This window comes from Zootoca vivipara, chromosome 1 (genome assembly GCF_963506605.1).
Source record: "Zootoca vivipara chromosome 1, rZooViv1.1, whole genome shotgun sequence".
Taxonomy (NCBI): domain Eukaryota; kingdom Metazoa; phylum Chordata; class Lepidosauria; order Squamata; family Lacertidae; genus Zootoca; species Zootoca vivipara.
Window position 1 is genome coordinate 31,694,439 of NC_083276.1, and position 12,471 is coordinate 31,706,909.

The 12,471-nt window shown below is 42.7% G+C and overlaps 2 protein-coding genes across 2 annotated transcripts in view; one reads left to right on the forward strand and one right to left on the reverse strand.

Annotated features, from left to right (window-relative positions):
- Positions 1–12,471, forward strand: part of SEC23A (SEC23 homolog A, COPII coat complex component) — a 563,646-nt gene that overhangs the window by 490,469 nt on the left and 60,706 nt on the right. The window lies entirely within an intron of this gene.
- MIPOL1 (mirror-image polydactyly 1) overlaps positions 2,605–12,471 on the reverse strand; it is a 165,563-nt gene continuing 155,696 nt past the window's right edge. The window contains exon 12 of the mRNA XM_035109093.2: positions 2,605–3,624. Within this exon, the coding sequence (XP_034964984.1) occupies positions 3,558–3,624 (67 nt within the window). The 3' untranslated portion in view covers positions 2,605–3,557. The remainder of the gene's footprint in view (positions 3,625–12,471) is intronic.

Consider the following 12,471-nt stretch of genomic DNA (forward strand, 5'->3'; position numbering starts at 1 on the left):
ATTAGGGCTTCACTAATGAAATGCTCTTTAAAAAAAATACCTTTTACACAGACCTAGAGCTAAATGGGGAAAATGCATACAGTATGTAATATAACACAGGTAAGCAATTTTACCAATACTGTACAGTATCTAAATTTTAGATTCTAAAGAACGGATATAATTTCTTCCATCCATTGGTTGCAGAGCGAAACAGAATCTCATATGCCTTTGTCCTGCAAAGAACATACATACATGGGATCTGTGTTCCACCTGCACATTCCAGCCTAAGGTGGGAACCATGCACAAAAAATGTTTGACACCTACATCGCTGCACTAAGCCACATGGGCCTATAGGAGGAATTCAACACCACCCTGTTCTGATTGTTCCACCAGTGCCAGAATTTCAGCTTGTCAGATGGAACAAATTCCCCTTCTTCCCCTGCATCCTGCACTAGGGGACCCTCCTGACCCTCCCGAGTCTATTTCCGGGGGGGAGATACAGGTGCAGAGGGGTGAAGCTCTTTTGCATAAGCAGAATTCCATGTGCAGGGCTTGCACTGCTGTGTCTTGTTAGGCAAATCCCACCCTAAGTGTATAAAATGTATATGTGTGTGTGTGTGTGCGCACGCTTTCCATCTCACCAGAAGAACCCATTAAGGCAGGCTTCTTAACCAGGGGCTGTGGGAAGAAGGTAGCAGAAAGAGTGGAGGGGAGTGGAAGGGAGAATGATAGCAAAAAGAGAAGAGGCATTCAAGATGGAGAGCGGTGATAAAGATCACCCTGGCAGTGCTGAAGATATTGGGCAACTCTCTGGCACTGCCCCTGATACACCAACTTAATAGAGGGTTCTAGGGCCCTGTGAGTCTAGGATGAGTAAGTCAGCCTTGGGATGGAAGATGTCCTGCAGCCCTCACTGCCCTTCTTAGAAGGGGGGAGATATCAGAGGATGGCAGGGTCAAGGGAGAGGGATTCCACAGGACAAAATACCACAGTCAGGTTATGATTTGGGGCCGAATGGGAAACATTGCTGGGTGACGCAAGGTCCCCATTTCTTTCCTGTTCAAGTTGACTTGTTGCAGTATAGTTAATTAGTGAGGGCTTAGGGGAGGCTTACCATGAATCTAATTACAGTGCCGGAAAGCTTTAATAATGCTCTTATTCTGAGACAACGTGATGCTATTTACATATTTTACCATGACATGGACCATGGATGGCTCACAACTCACTGTGCAATCCCGCTGAAAAAATACACAGTATCTCCATGTAGCATTGAAGGAATAGTGACACGACTCGCGGTGGTAATTACATTTGTTATCTTAGCCAGTGGGGGTGGGCGGGCGGGGGGGACACAGGCTCTTTCTTTGAACCCTGGGAAGGAGGAAGAACGATCATGATCAGTGTGCAAATTAGAAAGCATCTCACATTTCCTAGGTAAATCAAGAGACATAAACCGTATTCCAGTCTGTTAGCTGAGCTGTAGGCAGCTGTCAAAGGTGAGCCAAGAAGTTCAAGTTGAGACCAGAATCTGAACTGAGCAACCAAGACAAGACACACAGGAACACCCCTGAGCTAGGAAGCCACTGTTGCCCAGGCAAGGTCACTGTGTAAACAGGAAGTCTTTACATAGCGCTTCCTGTCTGGGTCAGCCCAATGGGCTGTTTGGATCCACAGAATGCTGTGTGAAATAGTAAGTCTGCAGGCCTGAGTGTACTAGTAAAGTGAAACTGGCTGATGCAATACTTTCTGTATAAGTGCTGGGTCAGAATGACTCAGCAGTAATGTGCTGTCAGTTGATTGGCTGTCAGTGGTTTAAAAGGGAAACCTTTCCTGCAATGATGATGGTGGTGTTGTAGAAGGGTGTGGTCAGTGAGAGGTTTAGAGAGTGTATGAACTGCTTGTGTACAAACTGCCTGTAGATATTTGTATATAGCTCACAATAAATATACTGCACTAAAGAAACTGGAACTCTTAACATCTCTGCTAAAGCGCCGTGAAGGAATTCGCGTCATGGGCAAGCTGGATGGATGGGGCCATTCTAGAACCTGACTAGATGATCTAAGCTGGAGTTCTGATAGCTCATCACGTGCAGCTGAAGCACACAGAACCAAAAGTTACTAGTTTCTAGCCCAAGCAGCTTCTGACATCTGCTCATGATCATCTTTTTGAGAGGAAAGGAGTTTGCAGACCATAAGCAACCCACGTGTATGAAGGACGTTAGAATCTGGAGGATCTTGGAATCTTCAATAGATTTTCCCCCTATTTTTCCTTCAAGAGCAGTCTTGTTACTCTGTACTATGCCAAGAATAGCCATGTACGTTTATAGTATTAAAAAGATCAAAAATCCTGAGACATGTTAAGGAACAAATGCTGTACTGTATTTTCAAGGAGCAACGCCCACTTCTTTGGATGTATGAGATGGACAGAGAAATATGGATGTACAGATACACAGACGGGTTTCTTACCCCTGTAGCTCAGTTTTAGTGTGTGCACACATGTGCAAGTGCAGAGAGACTGAGATGCAATGGTGGATAAACCAAGTTAACGAGAACGAAACAAAACAGGAATCATTGACTCACAGCAAATACATCATATGGTATTTATTTCCTTCAATCCTTCATTTCCCCCCCATTATAATCTTTTTCACTGAATCTGTAAAACAATAATCAAGGAAAGCTGGAGAAAGAGATTGCCTGAGCAATTCTAAATGATAGGAAACTGACACGGGTGTACATTTCTTGTGGGAGGTTAATCATATCGCCAGTTTGTTTGCTTTTATTTGAGAGGGTTCATAACAACAAGGACTGCTTTAAATAAGACATAATGAATCTTCTATGCTTCTGTACAACGTGAGACTGGGAATCTGCAAGGAAATCACATACTGAGCAATTAAGATGTGAACATAAAGAATTTGCTACGTTATCAGGATATATCTGCTACTACTTGATACATGTTTTAATTTTTCCTGAAAATGGTCTGTATGCCTTCCCTTCAGTGTGTCTGCACAGGGACAATTATCATTAACCTATACAGTGTTGGCAGAAAACGAACAATGTTCTTGAAGAGAAAATGCAACATTTTGCAACGTATAAGATGTATATTTTTATTCTGAGCTTCTCCTATCATTTACATACATCTTGAATTCTAGCATTATCGGATAATTTCAATATTTGTGTTCAACCCAGTGGATTTAGAGTTCAAGAACAATCTGCAAGGTTTTGCATCTTATATTAGGCAGAAAGAGTAAGACCTGACTACACTTGGTAAAGAAACAATTGCCCATAGTGTGTGCGTGTGTATGCAACACACAAACTTTCTCAAAGGCTTGCTAACCCTCCCTACCAAAACAGATCTGCTATGAAAGTAAATAAATGTTGGTTGGGATACCTTTGGACAAATCACAGAACTCAGCAGCCAAGTGGTTAAACATTTATGATTTGATTTTATCTTGGCTTGGAATGTCGTTGGAGTGTCCCACTTCTAACAACTGTTTGCTAAGTTAAGGCTTTAATGTTTACACAGCGCTGAATGAAGCAGCCTGGTCACCAGATGTGAATGCTTCCCCAGACTGGCGTTTTCTATCAGATCACCGTCCTAATGGTCCCTGCGCCAATCTTCTTCCTTAGGACGTCCACCAGCCTTTGCAACCTGGAATGGGGGAGGCGAGTGAAGAAAAGGAAACTAATATTAGGAATGTCCTGGCTGAAAGAGACAGTGTTTGCTCTGGACCAATAAGTCCCAGGGGTGGCCATGCTAGGAAACAAAGCATTACTGTAACAGAGACAGGCTCCCAAGGCAGAATGCAGACAATTTGCGAGGAACTTTTAACCTACAGCCCAGCCCCGTCCCAGTCAGAAGAGCGTGTTAACTCATCTCCCACTTCGTAGGAAACACAATATCTGAGAACCCCGCAGCATCTCTCAAGTTTGCACAGTAGTGCCGACTGCTTGTGTGTGAAGCTTCTTGCAGAGATGCCTTCACACAAGCAGCAAATCTGGTTAGTGCTTTGGTGTCTGTTGCTCTTGTTACATGGAACATCCAATTCTCTTTTGTCATTTAAAATATCTCTGCCCTTGTTTCTACCTCACCAACAAGCCTTAGTCGAATGTGTGCTGCATATTTAAATGTCCAGGTGGCGCTGTGGTTAAACCACTGAGCCTAGGGCTTGCTGATCAGAAGGTCGGCGGTTCGAATCCCTGTGACGGGGTGAGCTCCCGTTGCTTGGTCCCAGCTCCTGCCAACCTAGCAGTTCGAAAGCACGTCAAAATGCAAGTAGATAAATAGGAACCGCTACAGCGGGAAGGTAAACGGCGTTTCAATGTGCTGCTCTGGTTTGCCAGAAGCGGCTTTGTCATGCTGGCCACATGACCTGGAAGCTATACGCCGGCTCCCTCGGCCAATAATGCGAGATGAGTGCGCAACCCCAGAGTCGGTCACGACTGGACCTAATGGTCGGGGGTCCCTTTACCTTTTATACATGATAATGTAAAATATCATTTGCAGAATTGGAGAAACTAGTGAGATGGTGGGATAGGGAAGGTGGAAGCCCTTTGTTGGAGAATCAAGACCTCCTCCTTTTTCCTCCTATCCCTTCTTCCTTCTACCATGATTCCCTACAATACCCACCTAGTTTTCTTTCTGGCTGCCCAGCTCATCCACCTCCCCAGGCCTTTGGTCAGGGTTCAGCCTGACTCCCCCTCCCCTTTCATAAGAACTTGCATGAAAGTAGCCTCCCAATTTTTCTCAAAGGCTCATTTAAGTTCAGCACAAACAGTTGGGCCTGGTGAGCATTTAAGGTCCCCAACCCTAATCTGCGGGTTTCTATCTGATTGGATTTTGTTCTGATCCTGATCTGATTTTGCGATGTAATTTAATTGATTGCTTGATTTTATGCTACTGTGTTATACATTTGATGTTAGCCGCTCTGAGTCCGGCTTTGGCCAGGGAGGGCAGGGTATAAATAATAATAATAATAATAATAATAATAATAATAATAATAATAATAATAATGTTATTAAAACACCAGTTATGGAACAGGCTCCCTAGAAAGGTTCACCTGGTGCCTAACATTAAAACAATAAAGACATTTCTCCTTCCAGGTCTTCATACATGATTTTAACATTTTAAAGATCAGTTAACGTAAAACAGTGTGGTTGGAAGGTGTGTCCCTTTGGTGTCATTTATTTGTGGTTAGGTATTATTACTATTGTTATAAGAATATTTATTTATATTCCATCTTTATCCCTGGCAGGGACTCAAGGTGCCTTACAGCTACCACCAAGAACATAGAAAAAAGAGGAATCATTGAAAACTAATTTTATATAATATTTTTGAGTTTTTGGGTGCCAGATCCCTTTAATCACTGGATCCAGCAAGTGTTAGAATTTAATAAAGGCTAGGGGTGTTAAACTGGGTGCCAGACAATTCTAATCCACCAACATTCTAATTACAATATATTCTAGCAATTTCCTTTGTTAATGTATCAAACTTTTTTTGAAGGTTCTCTGCCACCCCCCCACCCCCGCTGCAACACATGGCATAAAAACATATATTGAGAGGAGGGGAGCAAATCCAACACTAGGATATTAAATATACAGTACTTTTTGCCATTGGAAATGTCAATAAATTGCCCTCAATAAAGCTAAAAACATCAACATAGTTATACAAGAAGAAAACCATGTTCCATCATATGTGAAGAATGTTAAGTGCAAATGAATTTGTTCTCGTGGATGAGAGAGAGAGAGAGAGAGAGAGAGAGAGAGAGAGAGAGAGAGAGAGAGAGAGTACTTTATAGCAGATAACTGCAAACTCTACAAAGATAGCTGCTTTGGTTTTAGTGATCTAAGCAGAAGTATCTGACACTGACAGAGGTGCACGCTAGGTATCGAAACTCTCACATTTTCCAGGAGACTCTAGGCTCCTTCCAACTGTGCTTTTTATTGCACTATTCAGAAAACTTCATCCCTGAAACTAGATTAGGAATCCACCCACTACGTAAAAACATTGGTAAGGGAGAAGGGTGTGTGTGGGGGTGTGGGGGTGTGTGAGTGGTAGGCAAGAAGGCTTTCAGCAAAAACCAGAAATGGTGACAGAGAGGTTTAACTACTTTTTCTATGCTCTGTGATACTGAAGAAATTTATGCAGGTCAAGTGAATCAGGAGAGCAACAGAAGGCTGCATACATGCAGATGTGCTCATGGCTACTTGGAATAAGTAGATGCTTACCGGTACCAGTAGGATAAAAGGTGACGAGCAATTCTCCATGCAGCTTCCATACAAAAAAGTTTAAACCCTCTAATTCAGGCATAGGAAAACTTGGCTCTTCAGATGTTTTTGAGACTACAGTTCCCACCATCCCTGACTACTTGTCCTGTTAGCTAGGGATGATGGGAGTTGTAGTCCCAAAACATCTGGAGGGCCAAATTTGCCTATGCCTGCTCTAATTCCAATGGGGCTTAACTTCAAGTGTGTGTACAGGGTTGCAAAGTTACCTTTTTGAAAGATAAAAATCTTTTAAAAAAAATTTGGGGGCTGTAACATTCAGATAAGCTTAATCCAGGCATCTCCAAACTGCGGCCCTCCAGATGTTTTGGCCTACAACTCCCATGATCCCTAGCTAACAGGACCAGTGGTCAGGGATGATGGGAATTGTAGTCCAAAACATCTCGAGGGCCGAAGTTTGGGGATGCCTGGCTTAATCCATAAGTGAATGTTAGTCCTCCCTGATGAATCAGGCAGCAGATTTGGAAGTTTTTACCATTCTTTTTAATGAAGGGTGGATCCAAAGTTTGCACAAGCAGGAGGTGACCATTCTTTCCCCTTCTCCTCTTTCAATTTATACCCCCCTCAACCCTCCCCCTCTGTTTTAGAGGATCAGGTTCCCTCTGAACAGCGAGGGTGGCATTGTGTGGGGCCACAGCACGATGGCAGAACTGCCTGAAATTGGATGGAGAGCCTTTGCCCCAGCTAAAGCAAGCTCCGTCTGCACCATTTCATAAGTGATATGTAATTATTTTCTTATCACTTGGCACGATGAAACAGAAAACCTAACAATTCCGATGTCTGTGTGGGCTCAACGTTGCCCAAGATGTAAAAGCTGGGAATGTACCAGTCTAGCCTGTCTGCATGAAACTTGAGAGATACAGGCTATAAACACTGTGGTGCTTCTTAGTGTGCAAACATTTTATTATGGAAGACGATGCAAATATTTGGAAGTCATGGAATTCCTCAGGGGGAGCTAGCTTAGCGTACACCCATACCCAGGTAATGTTACTGGTGTAGTCTCTCAGTTCTTGGGGGGCAGCCATAGCCAAAGACATTCCACCTCAATGTGGCTCTTGTCTTGTTTTCATTTTCTCCCCTTCAGCAACAGAAGAAAGCCCACCAGCATTTGGGAATGACAATGGCTGGAGGGCTTACATATGAGCCTCGAGAGTACATACATATAAGGAGATGCGACCAACCAGCATCAGGGAACACCACAATTGACAAGTCAATGAGGAGTGACCCAGGCTTGAAAAGAAATACCCATAGGATGAAAGTTGCTGTCTTCTGGTTAACTCTGAAACTGTCAGGCCTCATTGAAAATAATGAGGCTTAGCAATCATGGCTATGGCTCTTCAGATGAATGATGACGGCTATCATCAAAATGAGGTAGACCACACCACGCATCAGGAATGCAAGACCACTTTGCTCTTTGTTTTATTGCGGGGGACGGGGGGACGGGGACGGGACGGGAAGTTGCAGGTCTAATCAATGGTAACCATAGCTGCCAAGTTATCCCTTTTTTAAAGGGATTTTCCCTTATGCTGAATAGGCTTCCTCGTGAGAAAAGGGAAAACTTGGCAGCTATGATGGTAACAAGAGGAATTAAGCTTTTTCTGTATATGAAAGAAATGGACCCAAAGCAGAAACTACATCTCAAAAGCAGCAAATTACACTTGAAGAGAAAAGTATTTATCTAATAAAGTGCTTTTCATTCAAAAATCATACTTGGGATAGTACAACCAGACTGCGATGGACTGGCCAAAATAAAATTTTGGCTGCTCTTCCAAATGCGCTCTCTCTCCCCCTCCCTACACACACACACACACACACACACACACACACACACACACACAGAGCAAATTCTACAGCAAACAGTGCCCAGTGCACTGCACAACAGCAGGAGACAGGTCACATTGGCCGGCCAGCCAATGAACACAAGTTATCACCCTCATTGTTCCAGCAGGCCCATTTTTTAAATGGAAGCTCAGACTCTGGGCTGCTTAGCAGGTATTGGCTCTGGCGTAATTGCTTCAGTTGCACCAGGGATAACCTGGCCTTGATGACAGTGGGCCCTGATAGGTTTACCTGGTGGGGTAATGACAGTGCCGGATGGCAGTGTTGTCATCATCACTGAGTGGCTTGGAGTTGCCATTGAAATTTCCCACAATGCTCTGGAGTGTCACTGTGCTGGGGGCACTTTTGGAAATTAAAATGGTAGCTTCAAGCCAACTGGCATTGGAATCATAAGCCACAGGGCATCAGTGGGCTTCATCAGGTTCCTGGTAACTATCAGCTGCCCAAAGGTGCTGTGCTGGGGCTGGGATCACTTAAGGTCACCCAATGAGTTAATGGCAGAGGCAAGATCTGAAGCCAGGACTTTACCGTGCTAAAAAAATGTAGTATAAACACCGACAACTGGGAAACACTGGCCTGTGAGCGCTCCAATTGGAGAACAGCCTTTACCAAATGTGCCATGGGTTTTGAAGACACTCGAACTCACGATGAAAGGTAGAAACGTACTAAGAGGAAGGCACGCTTGGGAAACCCTCACCATGATCAACTCCCACCTGGAAACCTATCTCCCCTCTGTGGAAGGACATGTGGATCCAGAACTGGCCTCCAAGTCACTTACGGACTCACTGTTAAAACCGTGTTTATGGAAGACAATCTACGAGTGATCGCCAAAGAAGACCGTGCTCATAAAAGGTTATAAAAAGTGAACAATAGTATTTAAGCAGCCAGCATCACCATTATTCATTTCTAATAGTTTACATACCGTTTAATTTACATACCGTTTAATTCCAAAATAGGCTTCTAAGCATAAAATGCTTATAAAAGTATAAACACCAATTTACTCAACCATTAAAATATAAACATCCATAATTAAAATACACAATAAAACAACCCCACTACAGTACACAAATCCGTAGTTAAAATGTGCAATAAAGCAGTATCATGCCAACTTTGTTTGTGCATCTATTATGCTTTCATTGGAACTTTGCTCTAAAGGAGCTAAGTTGTACATTAGATCCTGACAAGGACCCTTTAAGGTAAATTAGCACTAAGAAAGGTGACTTGCCCAAAGCTACACTGCTGAGCGGGACTTGGGTCTGCCTGGTTTCCAGTCACTTTGTTGTGCTGGGCCTGAAAGAAGTCACCTTGATCAAGGAGGATGTAGAAATTGGCACATACACCAATCCCAGAGTGGAGGTTTGGGGAAGATGTATGTAAAAGACAGGAGAGAGAAAGAGATGAAGCAGCAACCGCGGGAGACTTTCTAGGCTTCCATATATCTAGGATTTATGAACAAGCTCTGTTTGGAAGGTATTTGTAATCAGAGATGTTCCCCTGAATATAAACCAAATACATTTCCATCCCAATTGTAACTTTCAGCCCAAATGCGGGGGAAATTTGATCACACTGGGACATAATATGCAGTTCTGAAGTTTGTTTTTGAAATGCATCATAGAGCAGGATCTACAGAACAAAATATGAAGAAATGCAAATTATATATGGATACTCGTCTGTGTTATTCTGCCATTATTATGATACATCACACTCATCCTCAGAGCACTTCACCGGTTACGGAGCCCACTTCAAGGTTGTGGTTGTAAAATACAAAGCCCCCCCCAAAGCTTGTGGCTCTCCCTGCCCATGATTTAAAGTCTGCTGGCGAGGCCCTGTTCTGGTGGTCTGACTTGCCAAATGGAGGGACCCCCTCAAAATTTCATCAGCTATGAAACTCATTCCTGAGGTCCAGTGCCGAGGGCCTTCTGGCGGTTCCCTTGCTGCGAGAAGCCAAGTTACAGGGAACCAGGCAGAGGGCCTTCTCGGTAGTGGCACCCGCCCTGTGGAACGCCCTCCCACCAGATGTCAAAAAGAAAAATAACTACCAGACTTTTAGAGGACATCTGAAGGCAGCCCTGTTTAGGGAAGCTTTTAAGCTTTAAGAAATTAGTGTATTCTAATATTTCTGTTTATAAGCCGCCCAGAGTGGCTGGGGAAACCCAGCCAGATGGTCGGGGTATAAATAAATAAATAAATAAATTTATTATTATTATTATTATTATTATTATTATTATTATTATTATTATTTCTCTCTCCCCCCCCCCCCCGATTCTGGCTGGCATCATTGCTGTCAAACTGATGCCTGGACCAGGTTTCTAAGCATCTTGAGGACAGCGCTGGAAGAGATGTTTGGTGGTGAGAGAGAAAAATATCACTATGAGTGTATGTGGGGCTTGAAGGAGGAGTGGCAATCTTTATTCCCACTGCAGGTGTGAGGTGAGGAAGAGCTGGGAAGGAGGTCTGCCCCAAGGGAGAGGTGTGACTACCCCACAAAGTAGGGATGTTAACTGTGGAGCTCTTCTGTGGATTGTCTTTTTGGGATGGTGACATCCCCACCCTTAGTTTTCTAAACTTCCATTTTATCTTTGTGTTTGGCATTACCGTATTCTCTCTCCAGTTTAGTTTTAAGCTGTTAAAATTAAGTTAGCTGATTTGTATTGTCTTGAAACAATGTTGCGTGGATTTATTTACTTTTGTATTTACTTACTGACCCCATACTTATTTCTAACCGTTCTGAATTTTTTTTTAAAAAAATTGCAATATGTTGTTCATTTGATACGTTGTGATCCACCATGGGCACAGTTTTGTGGAAAAGTGATATACAAATAAACAGATGGGGGTGGCAATGACCTTTAGACACCTGTCTCTTTCTTCAAGGCTTTCAAACCTCAAATAATTTGCCTGTGCAGCAACAGTGACAAATTATTGCTTCTAAATGTGCAGAACTGTGTTGGGTTTTGATATTTGTTGACGGCTTTATGTGTTATTATTGGATTCCACCCTGAGGTCTTAAGACAAAGGAGAGAGATAAGTTTCAAAAGTAAACAAACATTTTCATCATTACCTTTGTGAGTTTCACTAGGGTGTGAAAGGAGTGATATAAAATCAACAATAAATGAACCGAATACCTGAATAGGAGCAGGAAACTGGACTTTGCCTATAACAAAACATTCCAATTTGATTGCTGGAAGTATGCAATAGAACCACAATGTATATGCAGCCTTAAAGGAAAACATCAGGACTGGGTACTACAAATGAAAATATGGCAGCATTATTAGTCATTTACCGTGCTATGAGATTAGGGTTGCCATATGTCTGGAATTTCCTAGACATAGCTGGAATACTGCAGTTGGACGCAGTGTCCAGCCGGAAATCACTGAAATGTCATTGAAAATCTGGACGTATGGCAACCCATGTCAGAATTCTAGATTTTTTTGAATAGCTCAAAAACTTCATTATTTTTGAGATTTTGCAAAAAAAAAAAACCAAGCTCAACTACTTTGCCAAAAAAAAAAAACCTCAACAACTTTTGTGTCCGGATTTTCACTTTTAGAAATACATGTATGTCAACTCTAATGAGATGCTTTGGTTGTGCACATGCTACTGGCTTAAAACGAAACAAGGCCATTGTTTTTTTCGCTGGATCAAAGCTGGTTTGTGTGGGGAAACACATCAAAACATAGTATTTCTTATAAGTAAAGGATTGTGGCTTATTTTGTGTGTACATCGCTTCTCACACCAGTGATGGGAGGGCACATAATGCAGAGTAAACAGGGAATGTGTAGGCAGCCTTTGTTGTTTTTGGTACAGCTGCCTGACACAGCTACTGTTCTAGAAATCGGGTCCCAAAAAGTTCAAAAAGAACTACTATTAGGGTTTCTGTACCTTATATCCTAGCTGCTGTCTAGACACCAAATTGACAACATGAGGTTTTGGCCCTAACCTCTATGCTATATATGAGTATAACACTGAATGCTCCTCTTCTCTGGGATGACTGCTCTTTAGTGGAAATTGCCAAACAGGTAGGGGAGTGTGAATCTTGCTGAAGTTCATGACTTTTTGAAGGGACCAAGACAGGGCGCTGCCAGTATTCTTCAGGAAGCAGTGATTTCACCTCCCTCCAAACTAATAAATACTTCAGTACAAATGCTGTCTGTAGCACAGTTAGCTCAGCTCCATGGGCAAACTGTTTGCTAAAGCATGTGAGCCTAGGTTCATATGAACTGTAGTTACATCACCAGTGGACTACATTAGGTCTGTAATTCTTCTTGAGGGGGTTTACACAGAAACATTCAGGCACTGGTCATGTAATATCAGAAATACTACCAATGGGAGTTGCACATTAATTTTGCAAAATACGATTGTTAGCAGTGTTCATAAT